Source organism: Polyergus mexicanus, unplaced genomic scaffold (genome assembly GCF_030449975.1).
Source record: "Polyergus mexicanus isolate NDT 795.1 unplaced genomic scaffold, iyPolMexi1.0 SCAF_23, whole genome shotgun sequence".
Classification (NCBI taxonomy): domain Eukaryota; kingdom Metazoa; phylum Arthropoda; class Insecta; order Hymenoptera; family Formicidae; genus Polyergus; species Polyergus mexicanus.
The window spans coordinates 2698051-2720429 of NW_027223343.1; the positions used below are offsets into that span (position 1 = coordinate 2698051).

The following is a 22379-nucleotide window of genomic DNA, read 5'->3' on the forward strand; positions in this document are numbered from 1 at the left end:
TTTTCGTACAACATCAAGGAAACTCAGGGGAATCGCTTTCCTGAGCACAGAGCTGAGATCGCTACATACTCAAGTTTCGATCGTTCGGAACGTCTTAGTTACGTGTCAGTAAGTGAGATTTGACGAAAATTATAGTACAACATCAAGGAAACGCGGAAGAAACGCTTTTCTGAGCACAGAGCTGAGATCGCTGTGTACGCAAGTTTTGTTCGTTCGGAACGTCTTAGTTACGTGTCAGTAATGTTTATCGGCTCGAATTGTTCTTCGCACAACTATTGTGAAAATAGTATTTTTTTTTAATAATATGAAAATTTATTGTAATACATACGGTTAACTAGCATGTAATGCTATAGTTTCTTAATCCTGCAAGAATATGGTATAGTACAATAAAACAAAGACGGTATAATAAGTCAGTGCGTATAAGATAACAAAAATGATAAAGTGATTAAATAAAACCGTGAGAATATAGTAGCAATATAGTAAAAATAATACGTATATATTCATGTCATAGTATAGTAATTTTTCTCTTTCACTCTTATTTTTCTATATAAAATTATAATTATGGTAGTAATGAATTGAAAAGAATAATATTTAGTAATGCAGTAACGAGGTACGTGTACAAAAATAGTGATGATAGATTATATGCGATAATAAAGATTCTTAACTAAGGAATATATATATATATATTTTCTTCATTCATTCAGAGTTCTTCTTCATATGCTTCTATTGTTAGAACCGTAGTATCGTCGTCGAGTGTTGCTTCAGGCAAATCTTCTTGAAATTCGGTAAATCTTAGGAAACATTCAAAGCATTCGTTCCCGATTTTAGAGACAGTTAACCTTTTTCGACATTCGTCACAATAGTGACTGGTAAAGATTCCGCCAATTATTAAAGTATGTCTAAAAACTTTTCGCCAATTCGGTTTTTCAGAAGGATCTATTGTATCACAATACTCTTGACAAGTGTAGTTCCAACCCTTTGTTTAATATATACCGTTGTTCTTTGGCAAAAATAAACTTGTCCCGTTTTGGGGGAGGGGTTGGTACTTCGTAAATCGGCGTAAGGGATTTCGAAAATCTGTGCGGACACATGAATTTTATTTCACCGTGTAAGCAACAATGACATAGTAACGAGAAGCTCTATAGTAATATATATTTATATATATATTGAAAAATGGGCAATGCAATGAAATATAGAAATATTCTGAAAATAAAGTAATGCAATTATATGGTAGGATATAATAAAACACACACAAATATTATAATATAAAAGCAACAATGATACATATATATATATATTTCTTTTATTCGCTGCTGGCGCTAACGCTTTGAATTTGAGTCTTTTCGTAATATTCACGACGAGGGTCATTCTCCGGGATTTCTGAATATGGTAACGGAGATTGCTCGACTGTAATCAGAATTAATTTGTAAACGTAGTTAGTTACTTCGGGTATCTGCTCGAATACAAAATTATTAGAATTGCTAGTGTCGATTAATTCGAAGAAATTATTTGCAAGGACTCGATAATATTGTGCTACCAATCGTCTGAGCTGATATTTTCGACCGGCGCGGCGTGTCCTCGGCATATCTAATTGACAAGCATTTCCATATCCGCCTCTTCGTTCAACTCTAAATGTGCGGGGTCGCCTCACCAAGAAGAGAGAACGAAAAGCGAAAGTGTGCGGAATAGCCTCACTAGCTCCCTTACGTCTATCGAATGCACAGAAAATCAAAAGCAACAACGAGAGGTTTATCCGCCCCAAAGCCGTCAGTAGTTAGTGGGCACTATGGGGCGTCAAAACAAACCCCCACTCCTCGGCCACTGGCGCCGACCCCCTGCTGTGACTGTCTGGGGCCCTCCCCCCCTAAGGGTGTCTGTGGGAAAAAAGTGGAGGGGACTCGTGGACGTCTACGAGGCAAATTTCCATTTAAATTTTTTATTTTTTTATTTTTTTTATTTTTTTATTTTTTTCGGTCGCGTGAACATGCTAGGGTTCGAACCTGGGTCCTCCCAGTTAAACGTAGTATTTATGGAGAGTAGTCCAGCGCTAAGATAGGGGTCCTGGCGGTCCGATTGGTTCTCCCCATAGTGCCCAGTCCTCCGATAGGTTCCGGCGGTTCCGTCGATTTAAAAAAAAAAGTGGGTTGGAAAAAGCGAGCCAAAAAAATAGTGCGAGGGAGAAAGCGGGTAAGATGTCTGCCGGAAAGCAGACGTGACAACAACCGACAAAATGGCGACTGTCGAGACTGGAGATGCGTCTAGACATAAGGCATCCAGCCTCCCCTCCCCTTACGGAAAACCGAAAGATATCGTGCGGTATACAACATCGTCCTATCGCCCCCCTTAGAGGAAAACCAGGGGAGATGTACGCTATATGTCGCCCACCCACTTCCACCCTTCCTGTTGAAAAGAGAAAGTTGGATAAGGTACCGCTAGAATAAACTAGATGCTATGACGTGGTAACGAACACGTGCGTGCATGTACGGGTACGATTGTCCGAGGGGGGTGCGCCCCGCTGCGCAGATAGACATACGGTAACAACATCGCTGGAGACGTTAGAAAGGGTCTTGGAATATATACGGGTACCTGAGGCTGTTTGACGCTGAGACTTAGGGCAGAGTCTATGACGTCACTGAGCCGTCGGGAAGAAAGGAAGGGAAGAAAAATATTTTTCACCTGGTTGCTTTAAAATAAAAAACATCGTTATTTATATTATGCGGAAACAGTGTACATTGAAAAATTTACATATAATTTAATATTTATTTACAAAAAGATTATTTTCACCGCTGCGAAAAGTACACAAAAGTATATTACGCAATATAGCAATAAAAGAGAGAGTGTCGAGAAAAAATAGAAAAATCATTGTTCAGATACATAACCATACGGTAGCGAATTTCGACTATCGATAAATCTACGTTTTAGTAATACGGGCTCGCATACTTTAGTTTCGTCCCGTGTTACGATCTCGTGAAACGCGGTACGACGAATTGCTCTAAAGCATAGATTTATCGAAGTTTTCGGCAATTCTTCTCCGTTCTTTTCATTTTCCTGTGCTCTCTCTTTATTTAACAATAAATTCTTAATGCTGTTAAAATTAACCAACCGAGAGATTTCATAGTTTAGAGTTATGCCCTTTACTTTACAGCATTCACGCGTACGCCCATCCGGCATACGAACAACATAGGCATAAAATTTTGGGCCACCGGACACGAACGCCTCGATATAACTACCACGACCGTAGCTTGCGAGCTCGTCCGTCATGTCACCTAGAAAATTCCCTGTATGCGGTTCATACTCATTCGGTTTACCTGTGCTTACGTATATACACGAATCAGTATCATAATATAACACACGTCGATCTAAACGTTCTAAATATTCATATAATTTTAAGCGCGCTTGAGCCGTCGTATATGCCGCTATCGCAACATTAGTTATAGGTGAGGGCGTGACGGCCTCTTGTCGCAATCGCCACGAAACATATATTACATCGTCGTTCACGGGTAATATATCGGTTATCTCATGCTCGCTACTCGTCAGTAACATCAGAAAACGATGCAGTGTTCTCACAACCTCAGTAATCGGCAAATTGGCCCGCTGGCCGAATTTTCCCCAAAATGAATTTAAACAGAGTTTTGCAACTGAACGTAAACCAGGGTTCAGCGCGACGTTACACTTATCGAGAACAATACCTTCGGTTTTTTCGTACTCCCGTAGATACCGTTCTTTAGCGTCATCGTCGTCTCCGCATTCCCCCGGCCATCCGCTTGCTTCTTGTTTTAATTGTAAGAATGAGTTTATATATTCGGCGAACAAACCGCCTTGTCGAGATGCGCGATCGAATTGACTAACTTTATATTGCCAAATCTCGCTTACTGCCGTCACGAGATAACCCTTTTCGACTGCCTTTCGTAATTCGCACGACACCCACGTACCCTCGAATTCCCGCTCATTAATGCTGTCGTGCGTGCAAGATGTCTGCGCAAATGTTTCGCAACAACTACGACATAAGGCGAAAAGTAATTTTCCGCGTACGCGATACGGGAGTACAGGGTGAAAGAGGTTGCGTGGTGGAAGCACAGTACAGCGTATAAGACCTTCAAGCGAATCAAAATTATAATTTGGAGTTATTCCGATTAAAGAGGCGCATTCTTTGCCAACATAAATATCTGGATGTCCGATCGGGAAAGCGCCTGTCTTCAATACATACGGGTATAAAGAGCATACGTCTACGTAATGTATTTTCTCTGCACCCGTAACTTCGTATCGAGTCACGATATTTCCCGTACGGCCGCCGAAAAACGCATCGCGAGGGTCGAGCGGTGATGTTTCCACCAACGGATGGTTTTCGAGATATTCTCGCATTTCGCGATTCTCGAGCATATCCCGATCAAAAACGCACTCCCATTTTTCCGTCACTATATATCCCCGTTGTCGAAGGCGCCACGAGATCGCGAGAGTTTGTTCGTATCGCGAAGCAATCGTATCACCATGATCCGAAGTCGAAGAAATCGCTCTATCGCGATTCGAAGGAAAGCAAGTCGGACACCCGTGCCAAAAGCATCCGTGAAATTGTAAAATATGACGCTGTGTCGTCTCAACAGCGGTCGTTTCATAATATCCGTCGACGAGCGTACCATCAGCCGTACGATATTCACGCGCACGCCCCGCATGTTTTATAGGATGACCAATTTCGCGCTCCAACCATACCAGCCATTGTAGAGCTTTACGCGAATAATTGCTCGCTTTTCTATAACCACCGGAAGGAATAATGCCTATTTCCTTTTCGCGCAAAAAGTTTTTACGGAAAACGGTCATACACGTCGAGGCGATAGTGGTGCATTCTTCGAACGGACATACGTTGCCGCGGTTTATAAAAATTTTTCTGAATGCTACACGCGCGTCGAAGAATGTCTACATCGGTACGACAATAGCGAACAATTTCTTGTTGAAAGTCGAATACGGTGTTTTTTCGCGTCATGTCCGTATGCCATGCGAGAAAGCGTTCGCGTTCCGAAGTCTTCATGTTTTCAGGAGAATAATATTTCGCGTCTGGTAACAGTCCGACATACGTTTGATTTTCGACAGTGTTAAATAAATGCGGAAAAGTGCCTTTATCCATAGAGTCCCCTAGGCCAAAAGCTTTCGGTAATTCAGATAATCGCATTGGCATATAATTAGCACTGTCGATGAATTTTGTATTTCCTGCTGATAACATTACAATTTTTGTACCGCTCAAAATTATTTTCGGCTCTAAATAATTCCGATTTTCTACGATGTATTGAAGAATAAACTGCGCGTCGAACGCTTTCGCATTATGTGCTATGCATATGATCTGGTTAAAACGTTTCGTCCTTCGCGTTGCGAATTCGACAAATTGTTTCAGTGGATCATGTCTGAATATGAATTCGCGTATCCCGCACCATCGGCATCGCACGTACATGTCGTTTTCTTGCGCACATGCTTCGCAAATCTGTTGCGCTACGCAGAGGGTAGGTACATGTTTTTTCACGTTCATCGTACCTTCGAGCGTCTCGTCTTGCCGTGTTTCGAAATCATAAAATATAAATGCCACGAGGTTCTTTTTGCTCTCGTTTACCTCTTCGCCAGCAGCTTCTTTACTCTTTGTTGTTCTTCGCGTGTCCGATATCAACGTAGTCATCGGCGTTGACGAGGACGGTTCGGTAGAGGAACTAACTGCTTTGCGAAGAGGTTGCATATGACATAAATGATTTCGAGATTGCGGCGACCGACATAGCCTGCAGTAAGAAATGCCGCATTCGTGTTTCGCATTCGATTTAACCGCGCATCCGCATTCATTGCAAAATCTCACGACATTACAAACACTCGCGAGCGTTCTACCGTTATACGATTTTTTACTACGATGACGATCGAAACATTTTGCACCGTAAAATGTTCGATTACATGAATCGCATTTCACAGGCGCAACGGAATCGACGCATGCCGACTCTGCGAAACAGCGCGGACATTTATTCAAGCACCGATGACCTAACTCGTCCCGAAAACTTACATTACACGACGTACAATAATTACGAGAACCAGCGGCTGCTTTTAAATTTAAAATAGGATTGTAATGTCGCGAGCTCTCGTAATACATTATATTTAATCGGTGCGACGATTCCCGTCCGAGAGAAGCGAGTATTGCGGTTCCGTCGTACATAGGTTTTTCTCCGAGACCGAAAGTACTAAAATTATATACAACTATCGCGATATTGTCAGCGGCGAAATAACGTTGGAAGCGTTCGATTTCCCGAATTCCGCAGCCCTCTTCAGGTATCGTAACACCGACATCCCGTGCTAATTGTAACGCGAGTTTCCGTTGAAGAGGGGATCGCGTGCATCTTACAGCATTCCATTTTTCATGTAATTCTCCCGTACGTAAATTACCGCGTTCGCAATAAATTTTCGCTACAACAAGAGCCCGGGGAAAACATAAATTATCGGAATTTTTATTGTTAGTATCAAACGCTTCGCAATATCTTCGCGTGTTAATTTCACACGTCCCCACCCTAAAGGAACCGTAACGTTAAAAACTCGAATATCGAAGCGTTCCGCAATATCGAGACCTCCCGCGCTCTGCGCTACCGAACTCACAATTCCCCAAATATCTTCATGTGTCAAGTCACGCACAGGACGAAAAGATAATCCGGCAGGACCATGAGATAAATCCGCAGAATGAAAAGATAACCCCACATAATCGCCAGATTCGCATGAATTTATCGCATACGCGTGAATTTCACGGAACGCGTTTTCTAGCAAATGATAAATATCTCCGCCTTCAAGCAACGGTCGAATCGCGAAACTCGCTTCTCTTCCGATTATGCCGAACCTCCTAAATTGTCGCCTATTTTCCGCCAATAAATCAACGTAATTAAAATTAATATCGCCGACCTCATGACGTTGTTGCTCCTCTTCCACCTCCGGCTCCTCTTCACCATCTTCTGTCTCCGACGAGGGATTACAGCGTTCTTCACCGACGACTTCCTCTTCATTCTCATCCACGTCGGTTACTTCCTCGTTATTGCAGAGCTGCGCTGTTCGTTCTTCAGGAGTCGCTTCTTCATTTTGGCCACCATCACCACCATCTCTCTGCACTGTCGAAACAAAAGAAAAATTTAATTATAAATAAAATAAAAATTACATCTACGTTATTTTTATTCTTTTCAAAATTTTGTATCTCACCTGGTGATGTCGTGATATCAGCTTCGCTGTCGTTTTCGGCAGAGCGTGCTCTTCCTAAAATTTAATATTTTATCAATATTGAATATAGAATCAGTATATAAAGATTAATATTTTTATTTTATTTTTATGCGAAACTTACTCGAAGTTCCTGTTTCGAGCTCTTCTTCAGCCGGACGCTTTCGAAGCTGAGAGGGAGTCTCTCGCCCATCAGTCGCAGATGTGTTTCGATCTACAAATTATGATTTTGAAAATTTTGATTAATCACTGTCTATCATATTCGATTACAATACAATTGTACAATATAAATAAAAACATTTTGCTTACCGTTTAAGCGGTTTCCTCGATGGTTTGATAGCAGGAAGGCTATAAGACCGTCTGCATCCTCCTCCTCGTGGTCAAATGCTTCGCGCATTTCTACTATCTCACCCGCGATATGTAACAACTCGGCATAATTGCCAAAATAGCCTAGTCTATATAGCACAGCGAGTATAGTATTCGAACTAGCACACGCAAATGCCCGAAAAACTGAGTAATTTATTTCCGCCGATTCGTCCGATAACGCTGATAAATAGCGTTCACTATTTAACGTAGGCGACAAATTCGAGCCTATAATTATGCACTTACCTAATAGCTCTTTAAGGCCAGCCATTTTGTCACTTACTCGCGAAATACCCGATATCTCTATTTTCCACGGAACGACTCGCGTTACTTCGGTTGATGTCGAACTCGAAATTAACTTTTTTTACTTCAGCACGGAGAATTTATTTAAACGCATATCCCCACTTTTTTCCAAAAAGGAAAAGTCTTTAAAAGATTTAAAAATTTTCCTTTCTAGGTAGTTAGATTAGATTAGTTCGAAGAAAACAAAAAAACGCCGGCAAAAGAACGTCGACAAAAAGAATCCCTGTTTTCCAAAAAGGCGATAAAGTAGACAAAAAAAATATATTAGTTTTTATCACGTTACTATCTTATTTACTTACTTTTATTACTTTTGTTATAGCGATCCTAAAGTAAAAGCTTTGTAGCGATAAACGTTTTTAAAAATTTTCGTAGAAAAGACGGGGTTATGTCGATTAGAAAATTACTCCTTTATAAAATTTTTACAATATAATCTCTTACAATACAATCTATAAAAATTTATTACACAGGCGATAAACATTTATTTACGCTTTATAACATATTGTAAATGTATTTAGAGAAAAAAAAAGTTTAGAGAAAAATTTTTCTCTTGTAACGAATCTAATTTCTAGATGATTCTAGATGTTTTTCCGCGTAATTTTTAGCCAACTGAACAAGATTGAACATGAAAAATCACGATTTTTCCTGTTATTTAATTGTCTATACAAACTTTTCCCCCCACTTTTCTTTATATTTCGATATATAAGTAGCGCGAGAAGATGTAAATCCTTCATTCGAGTTTCCCCGTATGAAGTCTTCATTTCGGCTGCGTTACAAGAATTCGGCATTGTTGTGCCTGGTGTTCTCTCAGTTTTATTCAAAAAGTAATAACAATGGCTGCCGCGAAAGAAGTTTCCAGTGATCAAAAAAATCTAACCGATTTTGTTAAATCTACGCACGTTTGTGATATTAGCAAATCGGACAACAAGTTCGACAACGATAGAAGAAACGAACAGCGATGCTTATTACTATCGACAACGTATGCCCTTAATTCATCGTGTACTAAGAAGCTACATGTGGGCTTGCAAGCAACAAACGAAGGTTATTTCGCGCCAATTGTTAAATTAACGGGTAATTATGCGGACGGAATTTGCCTCGATGCCGTCACCTGGCAACAATTTCAACTCAACATGGAGCAGATAGGACTGTACTTGAGTGAGAATCAAAAAACCAAACCAAGTCCGATTATCATCAACAATATTTCCATCGGCTTCACCACCGCTTACGGGACGCGGGCTGTGATAGTGACTTACAAGGAAAATGTGGAACAATCCGCGAGTAATGGAGAGACGGAGGAGCAAGCGCAGCCACCCTTGAAGAAACGAAAAACGCACAGCGTCGCTATTGTGATGCAGAAAGCAACTTTTCTCGGCATGGAAAATATTACAAGATGTGTGGATGCTCGATTGTCACAGCTAGTTTCCATCACCGACGCCGTCAACACCTGCGCCAATTACTTAATGAACGAGATAGAATTAAAACTGCCAACGGCTTACATAAATCGTGAAATTATAAAACTCATAGTTAGCGATAATTTTCAAGAAATTGAACGCAATGTACAAACGCAAATAAGAGATTTAACCTTTTTAGATGTATATTTCAATATTGTATTTGAAGAATTATTTTCGCTCGGCTTTAATGAAATTGTACGTATAATTTTAAATCGTAATTGTTAATTTTATAAAAATAAAAAATAAAAAATAAAAAATAAAAAATAAAAAATTATTATCAATAAATATGAAATTTTTCCCACCTTAAAAATTACAGACTATATTTTTCCTTTACCCCTCTCTAATATTTCCTTTACTTCTTTACTTTGCGCATAGAACATTCTATCAAAAATAATATCAAATGTTAGTTGAACGCTAAACGAGCAACTTATTTCTAACTTAAGCGTCCACAGAGCACCGCTTATAAGCTCGTAAGCAGCGGTGCTCAAAAAACGCTGAAGCGAGCGCGTCTCCGCGAATACGCTTATTAGCATCGTTCCCGCGGCTACTTATCAGCTAATGGCCCGCGGTGCTTTTCGCTTGTACGCTCTCGGGAAAACGCTAGCGCGAGCATGCGGCCGCCGCGGTGGGCCTTCCGGAGCGCAGATAAGCTTATTACTCTCAACATATATCTACATATTAAACATATTCGATGCACGTATTTTTGTTATTGTTATTAAATATTCCTGATTACTTTTTTATTTATGAGAGCGCGCGTAAACGCCAAATCGTTCATTTCGCAAAATGGATGTACGGTGGAAACATCCTTGGACGTCGATCGTCTGCGGGCCTACGGGATGTGGAAAAACAATTTTCGCGAAAACGTTTCTTCGTCATTTATCCGTCATGTCGGATGTTCGATTCGAGAGAATTTTATTTTATTACGCCGAGTGGCAAGATGCGTATCAACGTTTACAATGCGACGCGAGTGAAAAAGAAGAAGAAGAAGAGAAAAGAACACAAAAAACCGGTTACGATAATAATGCTATGATAAAATCGAAGAAAAATATCATCGAATTTCGCGAGGGGTTACCGCGTCCGGAAGATTATTCCAACGATGCGCTTTCGCCAAAATTAATAATAATCGACGATCTTATGAGGGAATCTTCGTCGTGCGACGCTATCGTAGATCTGTTTACCAAAGGAAGTCATCATAAAAATCTCAGTGTTATACTCATCTCGCAAAATCTCTTTCATCAAGGGCGCGGACAGCGTGACATATCTCTCAACGCGAATTACATAGTAGTTTTCAAAAATCCACGCGATCGCGCTCAAATACGTCATCTAGCACGCCAGGTATATCCCGATGATCCAAAATTTATGGAAGAAGCCTACTATGACGCTACATCGAGACCTCACGGGTATTTATTGCTCGATTTGAAACAATCGACTCCAGACGAATATCGCTTTCGTACGTGTATCTTTCCCGACGATACGCTGCATTACGCTTACATTCCGCGCAGATCGAACAATAGAAGTGGGGGCGTATAAAGGTTAAAATTCCCGTTCGCAACTTGTCAGTCGTGTAATTACAGCGTAATGGTGAAAAAAGAAGATCCCGATAAAAAGCTGACATTATCGAATAGTGCAATAAAGCATGCTAGACGGTCTATCGGAGAGAGAAACATATGTCTTTTAAAAACTTTGTGTCATTTGAAAAAAAATCAAAGAACAGCATTCTTACGTGCCACTGACAATAAACTCATAAAGTGCATTCAAGAGTGCATTTTCAATACGTTAAAAGGTAACGTACCGCTTCGTTGTAGCGATAAAAAGCGATTAGCCAAACATAAAACGGCCCTACGGCGTGTTGCGGCAAAACAAGGTAATTGGAAGACTAAAAGAAAATTGTTAGTACAACGAGGTGGATTTTTACCCTATCTTATCGGACCTATACTAGGGGCTATATTATCTCAGATTATCAGTGAATGAAAAAGAAAAATACAATCCTATACAGGCCGTACATTCTAGGAAAGATAATAAAAAAAAAGGAAAGTGTTATCAGCTGTATTTTGAACAATGGAGAGAGCTAAGAAAATGGTTTTGATATCTACCGAAAATCTTGAGAGAATGCAGCGAATGCAACAGCCGGAAATGACATCTATCGCGATGACTGATAACTCGTCGAAGAAAAATACTGAAATATCAAATGCGGAAAATGTAAATAATAATAATAATAATTCAGTACGAACACCGGGAACAGCTTTATCGCGACTCGATGCGGAGATGTGGCGTATTCTCAACCTCACGACTCCTGTCGACGAGGACAAGAGATGGAAATTGTATAAGGAAGTACTCCAACGCTATCTTCACTTTGCTCGGGAAGCTAAAAAACGCTTACGCGAGGATGAGCAGGATAACGACGAGGACATTAATGACGAGCAGAACGAAGCCACGAATTTGGATATCGACGATAACGAATTTATGGAAACGTCAGCTTTAATTAGCAGCGACCGCGGTGACGGGAGCGCTAGTAGTAGTAGCAGTAGTTTCGGGAAAAAACGCGCGCAATCGGCTGAAATGATCAAAAAAATACTCGGAAGTGTGCCGAAAACTTATCGTGACAAAGCGCGTGCGATATTAAAATACTTGATCGATATTCCGACATCTAAGATTAGCTGGGATAGACGAGGACTCGTAACTATAGACGGCTCCGTCGTAACGGGCTCGAATATCGCGGAACTTATAAACGACGCGGTACGCGAGAGAAAAACATTTAAAGCAACCGGAAGAATTCAGTTTGCTCGATTACTGCGCGACATAGGCACTCCTTCCAATCTCATAGGAAATAATGATTTATTATATACGTTCGTCCGATCTCATCGTATTAAAAACATGGTTCCGCGCGGAAGTTCCACTCCGAAAACTTCGACCGAGCGTTCAAAGTCGTACAGCCGTAAGGTAGACGAAACGAGCGAAGGAGATACGCTATTTGTATCCGCCGACGAGGACGAAGACGACAAAACATTAACGAGCTACGCAGATTCTCCGACAAAGAAAAGAAAAGGATTGCTCGACTGGAGCAAACTCGAATGATGGAGCTCGAAAAATTGTATTACAGTCCCTCGCACTATGCCGGCTATTCGGCGACGGCCAATTTATCGCGAGCCGCTAAACCGAATTTCACACGTAACGAGGTCGTCGATTGGCTTAAATCGCAAGACGCATACACGTTACATCGTCCAGTACGTCGAAAATTTCCACGCTTACATTATAACGTGACAAATATCGATGACTTATGGGAGGCCGATTTGATCGATATTCGTAATCTCAAGAGTTATAATGACGGTTATTCATATCTATTAGCGGTTATCGATGTGCTTAGTAAATTCGCTTGGGTAGAGCCTTTACGCGACAAAACAGCTGCCTGCGTGGTAAAAGCCTTTCAACGCATATTCTCGAGAAACAAAGAGCGCCTACCCGTATACTTGCAGACCGACAAAGGTAAAGAATTTATTGCTCAGCAAGTACAAAATTTCTTAAAAGAAAAAGATATTCGATTTCGTGTAGCACGTAATCCTGATATTAAAGCAGCTATAGTGGAACGCTTTAATAGAACGCTCAAGGAACGGATGTGGCGATATTTTACGCACAAAAATACGCGACGCTACATCGATGTTTTGCAGGATATCGTTCGCGCTTACAATCATACTCGGCATTCCACCATCAAAATGCAACCTGCAGTCGTTACGAGGGAAAATGCTCGAAGCGCGCGGGAAAATATGAATCGTCGCTGGAACGACAACGGCGATGGGGCGAAGAAAAAGATTCGCGGACAAAAGGCTAAATATAACGTGGGCGATTTCGTACGCGTCAGTAGAGCAAAAGTAGCCTTTGAGAAAGGATACGAGGCAAAGTGGAGCGAAGAAATATTTCGAATTCACCGTATTCTCGAATGGAGAAAACCGCACGTATACGAATTAAGCGATTTAGCGGGCGAAGTTATAGACGGAATTTTTTACGAACAAGAATTAGCATCTGTTGTTAAAAACTTGCGAGAAGAAGAATTTATCGTCGAACGCGTGATAAAAAGTAGGGGGCGTGGTAACAATAAACAATTATTAGTTAGTTGGCAAGGATATCCTTCAAAATTCGATTCTTGGATACCCGCTTCGAGTTTAAAATCTTTGAATCGAAAATGAGGGAGGAAGGATTTTATATGATTCTCCCTAGTAATAGCAGTATGCGTTTTTTTCCGGAGAATAAAACCACATGCTTCACTACTGAATTGCCTCAACGTATAGACTTGCAAGGACGTTGGGAAGTAGCGCTCACGGAGATTCAATTTCCGACTAGCTTTCTTCATATACGCCCTGGAGAAGGATTCATAAGATTTATAAATATTCAAGAATTTACGATAGGCCCCCAAAAAAAGAAAATCATCGCTAAGAAATCTGAAATACCTTCGGGTATTTACTCAAGTTTGCATATTATAGAAGCTGTGAATTACTCTGCAAAATCCGTGGGTTCGCATATCCTTTGGCAATTTGGAGCTATTATCGGGCGCAAAATTATTATGAAACTTTCCTGCGACATTATGAAATGTGATATGATTCATTATGTAAATTTTTCCGAAAAACTTTGCCGAATACTCGGCTTCGATACGCACAATAAGCTCAATGCTAGTGTTGTGGAGCGTTTACCGTTATGGCTTTTTAGCGAAACCGCCTTTGATATACAGAATGGCGATGAGAAAAATGATAAAATTGAAAATAATGCCGGTACATCGGGCGTTTTACCTGCCTGGATTTATGACGATGTTGAAATTTATACATCACCATTTTACGTATTTCCGCGTGAACGAGTAATAATAGCCGCCGAACCAGCTAGTTTGTTGCGAGGTATTCCCGACAAGCTCTTTGTCTATTGCGATATTTGCGAGCCCTATATTACCGGCGATGTGCAATCTCCTCTTTTGCGAATAGTCGCACTTGATGTTGGAAATGATTACGCGTTCGCGTCTACTCAAATAAAGCATTTCTCACACACTCAATACATTGCTCTGCGTCAAACGTCTTTTCGCACGATCGAGATAGATATAAGAGATCAACTAGGACAGAGTATACCATTCGAATTTGGAACGCTGACAGTGACATTGCACTTTAGACGTATCGAGTAGATAACATAATAATAATAATAATTAGAGAGCGCGATAAAAAATTAAACGTTAATGGATTATTATTCGACGTATTACGACGAGTTACAAAACGGTGGCAGTCGTGGCGGGGGAATTCCGCGAGTTTTCGTCGGATCGCCCTATCAACGAGGGCACGGTATTGGCAGTTTTCTCGGAGGACTGTTTAGACGTGTATTACCTTATTTAACCAGAGGGGTACGGGCTGTGGGGAAAGAAGCTTTACGGGCAGGTGTTAATATAATCGAAGATGTTGAAAACAATATGCCGTTTAAAGTAGCGGCTAAGCACCGATTTGAAGAATCGCGCGACAATCTTAAGAGAAAAGCTAAAGAAAAAATAAGTAGTCTGATGAAGGGCTCAGGTTATAAGTCGGATGCAAAAATGCATGTAGCTCAGTTTCCTTTCGGCGGGCTCAACACGCGCATCGCTAAATCCGCGACATTACGTAGTCGACGCCAGGCGCGTAAGAAAAGTTCGTCAAAGCGCCAGACGCGAGGGAAAAAAAGAGCAAATACAAAAACATTGAAAAATAAGAGAAGAAAAAAGCGCACAACAGTGAAAAGACTTAAAACATCCACGAAACGACGTAAAACTGCTAGAAAGCGCACCGTATCCGACATATTTTCTTAAACGGCGTATATTCTAAACGCATCTAACAGTGAGAATTACAGCGACGACAAAAAATTTGCGGTAAATAAGCATGTCCTTTCTTCACACGCATTCGAGTGAGTGTTTAAAGAGTGAACTCGATCTCTTTTCTTTACCTCCCACGCAAACAAGTATCGAGAGTTCGCAATGGATTCATTACAAACCCGTGACTTCGCTCTCGGACGATTCTCCGATAGAATTCGTCATTCCGGGTCACGGAGAAGAATATTTAGATCTCACGCACACCATGTTAAGTCTCCGCGTACGCGTAGAAACACCGGGCGATTCCACGGGACATACTGCGGGCACATCCGCCACGGCCACTATAGGCCCCGTAAATCATTTACTTCATTCCATGTTCAATCAGATCGACGTGTATTTCAACCAAAAGCTCGTGTCGCCTCCAAACAACGCTTACGCGTACCGCGCGTACATCGAGGCGTTATTAAATTATTCTTCACCCGCAAAAACCTCCCATCTAACCTCCTGTCTATGGGACGCGGATACACCCGGTCAAATGGACGAACCGATGGAATCAAAATCGCCAAATTCCGCTCTCGTGAGACGCGCGCGTTACATTCACGGCGGACGCGCGCTAGATCTCGTAGGATATCTCCATTGCGACGTTTTCAATCAAGACAAATTTTTAATTAACGGTGTAGAAGTACGCTTGAGGCTCGTTCGTTCGAAAGATTCGTTCTGTCTTATGGACAGTAACGGTTCATCGGCGAAAGTTCATATACTGGATGCGAGCTTACTCGTGAGAAGGGCGAAAATAAGCGCAGGATTATTACTCGCGCATGCTAGAATGTTGAGTAAAGTTACGGCTAAATATCCGCTCACGAGAGTCGAAGTTAAAACATTTACGATTCACAGTGGTGTTGTGGGTGAATCATTAGATAATGTAATACTGGGTCAACTTCCGAAAAGGATAATAGTCAGCTTTGTTAATAATAAAGCGTTTAATGGCGATAGAAAATTAAATCCGTTTAATTTCAAAAATTACAGAATAAATTTCTTCTCGCTATACGTCGACGGTATGCAAATTCCTAGTAGACCGTTACAACCGGTTTTCTCACCGGAGGAACCGCTTTACGTCGAAGCTTATCAAACTCTCTTCACGGGAACGGGCATCCATTTTTTGAACGAAGGAAATTCTATAAGTAGAAACGATTATTCCAAGAGATATACGTTATTCGCTTTTGATCTCACGCCCGATCTGTCTGCTAATTACGCTGGGCATTGGAATCTCGTAAGACATTAAGGTAGTTTGCGATTAAAAGTGCGATTCGAGAAAGCTCTCACTGAGACCGTTAATTGTATTATTTACGCCGAATTCGATAATGTAATAGAAATCGACTCGTCTCGTCAAGTCATCGTCGATTTTGCCGGATAGATATTTATCACGCTCAAGTATTTGACTGTTACAACGTAATACTCGGAAAATTTCCCTCCTTTTTCTCCCCTCCACATTCGATCAAAATGCCAGGGGCATAAAATATCAAAAAATATACAATATAACAGAAAAGAATTCAGTTTCATTCGAGACACGAACGTCGACGCTTCGCGAACAGTTTAAACTATTATAACCGCGCTGTCGAGTGCGCTCCAGTCTTCACAAAATGGATATAGTCATCGACATACAAGGTTTCCGCGATGCCAATGCGAAGTTTATCCCTAAGGAAGTTGCTATTATCGCGCTTGATGCTCCATTCGTCGGACATTGGATTATGATGCCCCCGCATTCATTTGGCGATTTACCAAGAAATGTAAGACATGAAAATAACTGGCTTACACGAAATTATCACGGTATTGAATGGTTCGACAGTGAAGCTAATCCGAAATATTTTACATCGCAACTACGTGAAATAACAAGGCAGGCACGACACATTTACGTCAGAGGTGCCGAAAAAGAAACCTACTTGCGGAATCTACTCTCCAGAAATATATATAATTTGGAAGATATTTCTCCCGCATTCAAAAATCTGTCAGAGGGAGAAGTGCGCGGACGATATTGTGGTTACCACGGATTTCGAAAATTTGGAATCTTTCATTGCGCATTACGCAACGCATATAAATTAAAATATTGGTTGATCGAGCGAAATAATATCGTCTACGGCAATACGAAAGTTAGTACTCAAGCTACTTGTGGTTCTCCGGATAATTGGAGTTTAAACGTCTGTGACGACGACGACGACGACGACGACGACGAGGAAATCAGTAGCGCGTATGAGATTTCGCGCGATAGAAATGAAATAGAGAAAAAAAATCTGCAAAAATCTGAGCGATCAATAGAAAAAGAAGAAGAGAAATTTGAAAAATCTGAATTATCCTCGTCGTTGGATAGAGACAAGCTCGAAGCAACTACTAACTCCACACAAGCCGACATTGAAAACTCAGCGTTACAAGTCGGCACGATCAAAGACGCACTACCGAAGGAGGTAAATACCGAAGTTATTGAATATATAATACCGCTCGTTCGTTCGCCTCCTTGTCAAAATAATGAACTCTCGCGAAATTCTACAAGCATTACGTCACATCAATGCCAGGCATGCGGGAGTTTATCCAGCCGACAGAGTCCCGAGGGTGTGGACGAGGTCGACAGCCATCGTCGCTAATACGGATGACCACAATCGACCTGGAGAACATTGGGTCGCCTTCTTCCTCGACGAGCATGGTACTGGCACATACTTCGACAGCTACGGAATACCACCCTTGCACCCCGGATTTCTCCTCCGACTTCGTCGAAACTACGTCATTCATCGTTGGAATATTCAACAATTACAAGGAATTTTTTCTCAAACATGCGGACAATATAGTTGCGTATTTTTATATTATATGTGCAACGGTTATGATCTTAATCGGTTTCTTAGTCTTTTTACCGAAGATTGTGAACAGAACGATCGCTTAATCGTACACTTATTTCGTAAAATTTTTCTTCGCGAAAAAAGAAACAAGTGAAACATTGTACGCTATGCGTTGCCGTGTTTAATCATGTAACTCGAATTGTAATACGTTATAGACGATGTACTCCTCTGTAATATCTTAGTTATATATATATATAATAAGAATATTGATTTATGTAAAATTAATATCAATAAACGTATGATGTTTTTTTACTTAAATTGTTAAATTTTTTTCATACACTTTCCTCATCTCATTGTTGTGACGTCATAGACTTTGCCCTAAGCCTCAGCGTCAAACAGCCTCAGGTACCCGTATATATTCCAAGACCCTTTCTAACGTCTCCAGCGATGTTGTTACCGTATGTCTATCTGCGCAGCGGGGCGCACCCCCCTCGGACAATCGTACCCGTACATGCACGCACGTGTTCGTTACCACGTCATAGCATCTAGTTTATTCTAGCGGTACCTTATCCAACTTTCTCTTTTCAACAGGAAGGGTGGAAGTGGGTGGGCGACATATAGCGTACATCTCCCCTGGTTTTCCTCTAAGGGGGGCGATAGGACGATGTTGTATACCGCACGATATCTTTCGGTTTTCCGTAAGGGGAGGGGAGGCTGGATGCCTTATGTCTAGACGCATCTCCAGTCTCGACAGTCGCCATTTTGTCGGTTGTTGTCACGTCTGCTTTCCGGCAGACATCTTACCCGCTTTCTCCCTCGCACTATTTTTTTGGCTCGCTTTTTCCAACCCACTTTTTTTTTTTAAATCGACGGAACCGCCGGAACCTATCGGAGGACTGGGCACTATGGGGAGAACCAATCGGACCGCCAGGACCCCTATCTTAGCGCTGGACTACTCTCCATAAATACTACGTTTAACTTCTATTCTAATAAGTTTTCAGCTAGCTTAGCATACTAGGACCCTGTTTGGAGAGGCGGAGGACCCAGGTTCGAGCCCGAGCATGTTCACGCGACCGAAAAAATAAAAAAAAATAAAAAAATAAAAAAAATAAAGAACTACTCTCCATAAATACTACGTTTAACTTCTATTCTAATAAGTTTCCAGATAGCTCAGCATACTAGGACCCTGTTTGGAGAGGTGGAGGACCCAGGTTCGAACCCTAGCATGTTCACACGACCGAAAAAAATAAAAAAATAAAAAGAATAAAAAAATAAAAAATTTAAATGGAAATTTGACTCGTAGACGTCCACGAGGCCCCTCCACTTTTTCCCCACAGACACCTTTGGGGGGGAGGGCCCCAGACAAGCACAGCAGGGGTCGGCGCCAGTGGCCGAGGAGTGGGGGTTTGTTTTGACGCCCCATAGTGCCCACTAACTACTGCCGTCGCTTCCGATTAATTCAGATTTAAGCACACGTCGAAGGACAAGCACACGCACTCGGAATTTAAAGAACACGAAAGTAATTAATTGATTTCTTTCTACACTGCGTGTTTCGGCACTGCTAAATTAAGTAAGCTACACACTGGTGTCTACGCTACGTTCGCTACTCTCAATGTGCGGGGTCGCCTCACCAAAGAGAGAGCTCCGGTTATAACGACGAGCGGAGTAAACCAGCTCAAAACCGCTATCACAGAACCAGGTATTGTTCAAGAATTCTTTCGCAGCAAGGAGCGAAGTATATTCGCTCTAAACTCGCAGCGTCAGAATGTCACTATGCCGTTTTAATATTGCATTCAAAGCACACGCAGTCGAGAACAAACACTGAATTCTAACAACGTTAATAAAATCAACCACGAATACGAAGTGTAGAAATAGAATGAATAATTTCTAAATGTAGCGTTATTTAGTAATTGAATAAAATTCAGCGGCTCTGTAATTCGCGAAAGATTCAAGAAAAATCTGAGAAATATTAACCGAGACTCAAATTGAATGTTCGCGCACAATTCACTTCCTGAAATAAAGTATGATTATTAGAACAAGAAAATGACAAGTTGGCTTCTTCCCACCGCTGCCACCAAATTTTTATATGTCACGTCTCAGTATTTGAAGTTAATATAAAAAATATTAATTTGAATTACTAATGCTAAATAATCTCTTAAAACGTGACTATATCAATTGTAATAATAGTAGTAGTGAGTCAGTATTTAATCGATTCAAATGTTTATTTCTTAAGATGTTTTATTTCTTTTTCGGTCACCCTGCATTTACCGGGTCAACCGGGGATCAGAAGGCTTATAACTTGTCGCTGTGAAATCAGTGTTACCTCGACTCACCAGGTTTTTACATCTAACTATGTGCTGTATGATGTTCTCTAAGCACGCTGGATTTCCTCCTACGGATGGTCTTCCGAAAGTTCCAAAGGAATTACTGCGTCTGCTGACTACAGTGGACGACGGCCGATCGAGGATGTAGGTGTGACGTCTTAGCCGCACGTCAAAATTTTATTTAAATAACATATTTATTGTTAATACACCCATAGGAGGTGAAAGAAGTAAAAATCCGAGAAAATCAGAGAAAATTATTCGTTCAAAGCAATGATCTAACTTGTAAAATAGTATTCATACTTGCGAGTCACCCCGTATGTAGCAAACGCTCCAACGCGCCAGCGGATGACGCCGAAATAACCATCATATATAGACCATAAGAATAATTAATAATTTATATTTGCATTGCACACTTAGGCAGACAATTCGAACGCTTTAAAATTATAACACATATATATATATATATATATATATACAGGGTGTTTCAGAACAACCTTCCATCCTTAAAATGACGTATTCCTGATACGATTCTAAGACGATTTTTCCTTTACCAAAATTTGAATTGAAGCGTAATTTTTGAGTTATAAGCAAAACTAGTTAGCAAATCATGCGTCGAGTACAGAAGGCAGGCAGGAGCGGCGCAACGCGCCGCAGCTGACCGTCCGATGCGTGATTACCACCGCATGAGTCGCTAACTATTTTACCTTATAACATAAAATTATGCTTTAAATAAAATTTTGGTAAAGAAGAAAATGTCTTAAAATTACGTCAGGAATACGTATTTAAAATAACGTCACTTTAGCGAAAGTTGTTCCGAATCGCCGCTCGTCGGATGCTGCGATCAGCTGATTGCTACACGCGATGTGTGTATGGTGGAGTGTGTGCGTGAAAGGAAGAAAGAGACAGATAGAGAGAGAGAGAGAGGATGAGGAATGGAAGGAGGGAATGAGGGAGAGACGATTATACAGACGCACGCACGTACGCATACACTTTTTTTCTCGCTCTCTTTCTCTCTTTTACACAACACTTATACACTCTCTCATTCGGTCACTCATTCACAAACTTACTCACTCACCTGCTCATTCACAGCGTAGCGAATCTTCATACTACGTATTATCGTTAACTGCTGCACGATTATTATTTAGCGACGGACCGCGAAGACTGCGTGATCACATTGTTACGTTGCCTAGCGATGCGAGAAACGCGACATGTACCGTGCAAGTTGCGACGTGCGTGTGGCGCGTGGAGCGTGATTGACGCGAGATAAGACGATTATTTTTATAAATAAGTAATTTTTTTAAGTACGTCATTATAGGTTTCATGTTTTCTACCGCATTCGTAATGCGAAGGTTTTAGAAGATCGTTCGTCTTATCTCGCGTCAATCACGCGCCACGTGTCACACGCACGTCGCCACTTGCACGGTACATGTCGCGTTTCTCGCATCGCTAAGCAACGTAACAATGTGATCGCGCAGTTTCCGCGGTCCGTCGCTAAATAATAATCGTGCAGCAGTTACCGATAATACGTAGTATGAAGATGCGCTATGCTGTGAGTGAGCAGGTGAGTGAGTGAATGTGTGAATGAGTGACCGAATGAGAGAGTGTATAAATGTTGTGTAAAAGAGAGAAAGAGAGCGAGAAAAAGTGTATGTGTACGTGCGTGCGTATGTATAAACGTCTCTCCCTCATTCCTTCCTTCCTTTCCTCTTCCTCTCACTCTCTCTCTCTCTCTCTCTCTCTCTCTCTCTCTATCTGTGTCTCCCTTCCTTTTACGCACACATTCCACCATACACATATCGCGTGTAGCAATCAGCTGATCGCAGCATCCGACGAGCGGCGATCCGGAACAACTTTCGCTAAAGTGACGTTATTTTAAATACATATTTCTGGCGTAATTCTAAGACATTTTCTTCTTTACCAAAATTTTATTTAAAGCATAATTTTGTTATAAAATAAAATAGTTAGCGACTCATGCGTGGTAGTCACACGTCGGACGGTCAGCTGCGGCGCGTTGCGCCGCTCCTGGCTGCCTTCTGTACTCGACGCGTGATTTGCTAACTATTTTTGCTTATAACTAAAAAATTACGCTTCAATT

At 41.3% G+C, this 22379-nt stretch overlaps 2 protein-coding genes across 2 annotated transcripts; both read left to right on the forward strand.

The window, feature by feature from the left end:
* The first annotated feature begins 12403 nt into the window (after nt 1–12403).
* Nucleotides 12404–13510, forward strand: LOC138942782 (uncharacterized). Its single transcript, XM_070313252.1, has one exon. It carries the CDS (start codon nt 12404–12406, stop codon nt 13508–13510), a length of 1107 nt encoding a protein of 368 aa, XP_070169353.1.
* A 1695-nt stretch (nt 13511–15205) lies between these two features.
* Nucleotides 15206–16417, forward strand: LOC138942783 (uncharacterized). The gene has a single exon (XM_070313253.1). It carries the CDS (start codon nt 15206–15208, stop codon nt 16415–16417), a length of 1212 nt encoding a protein of 403 aa, XP_070169354.1.
* The last annotated feature ends 5962 nt before the right edge of the window (nt 16418–22379 follow it).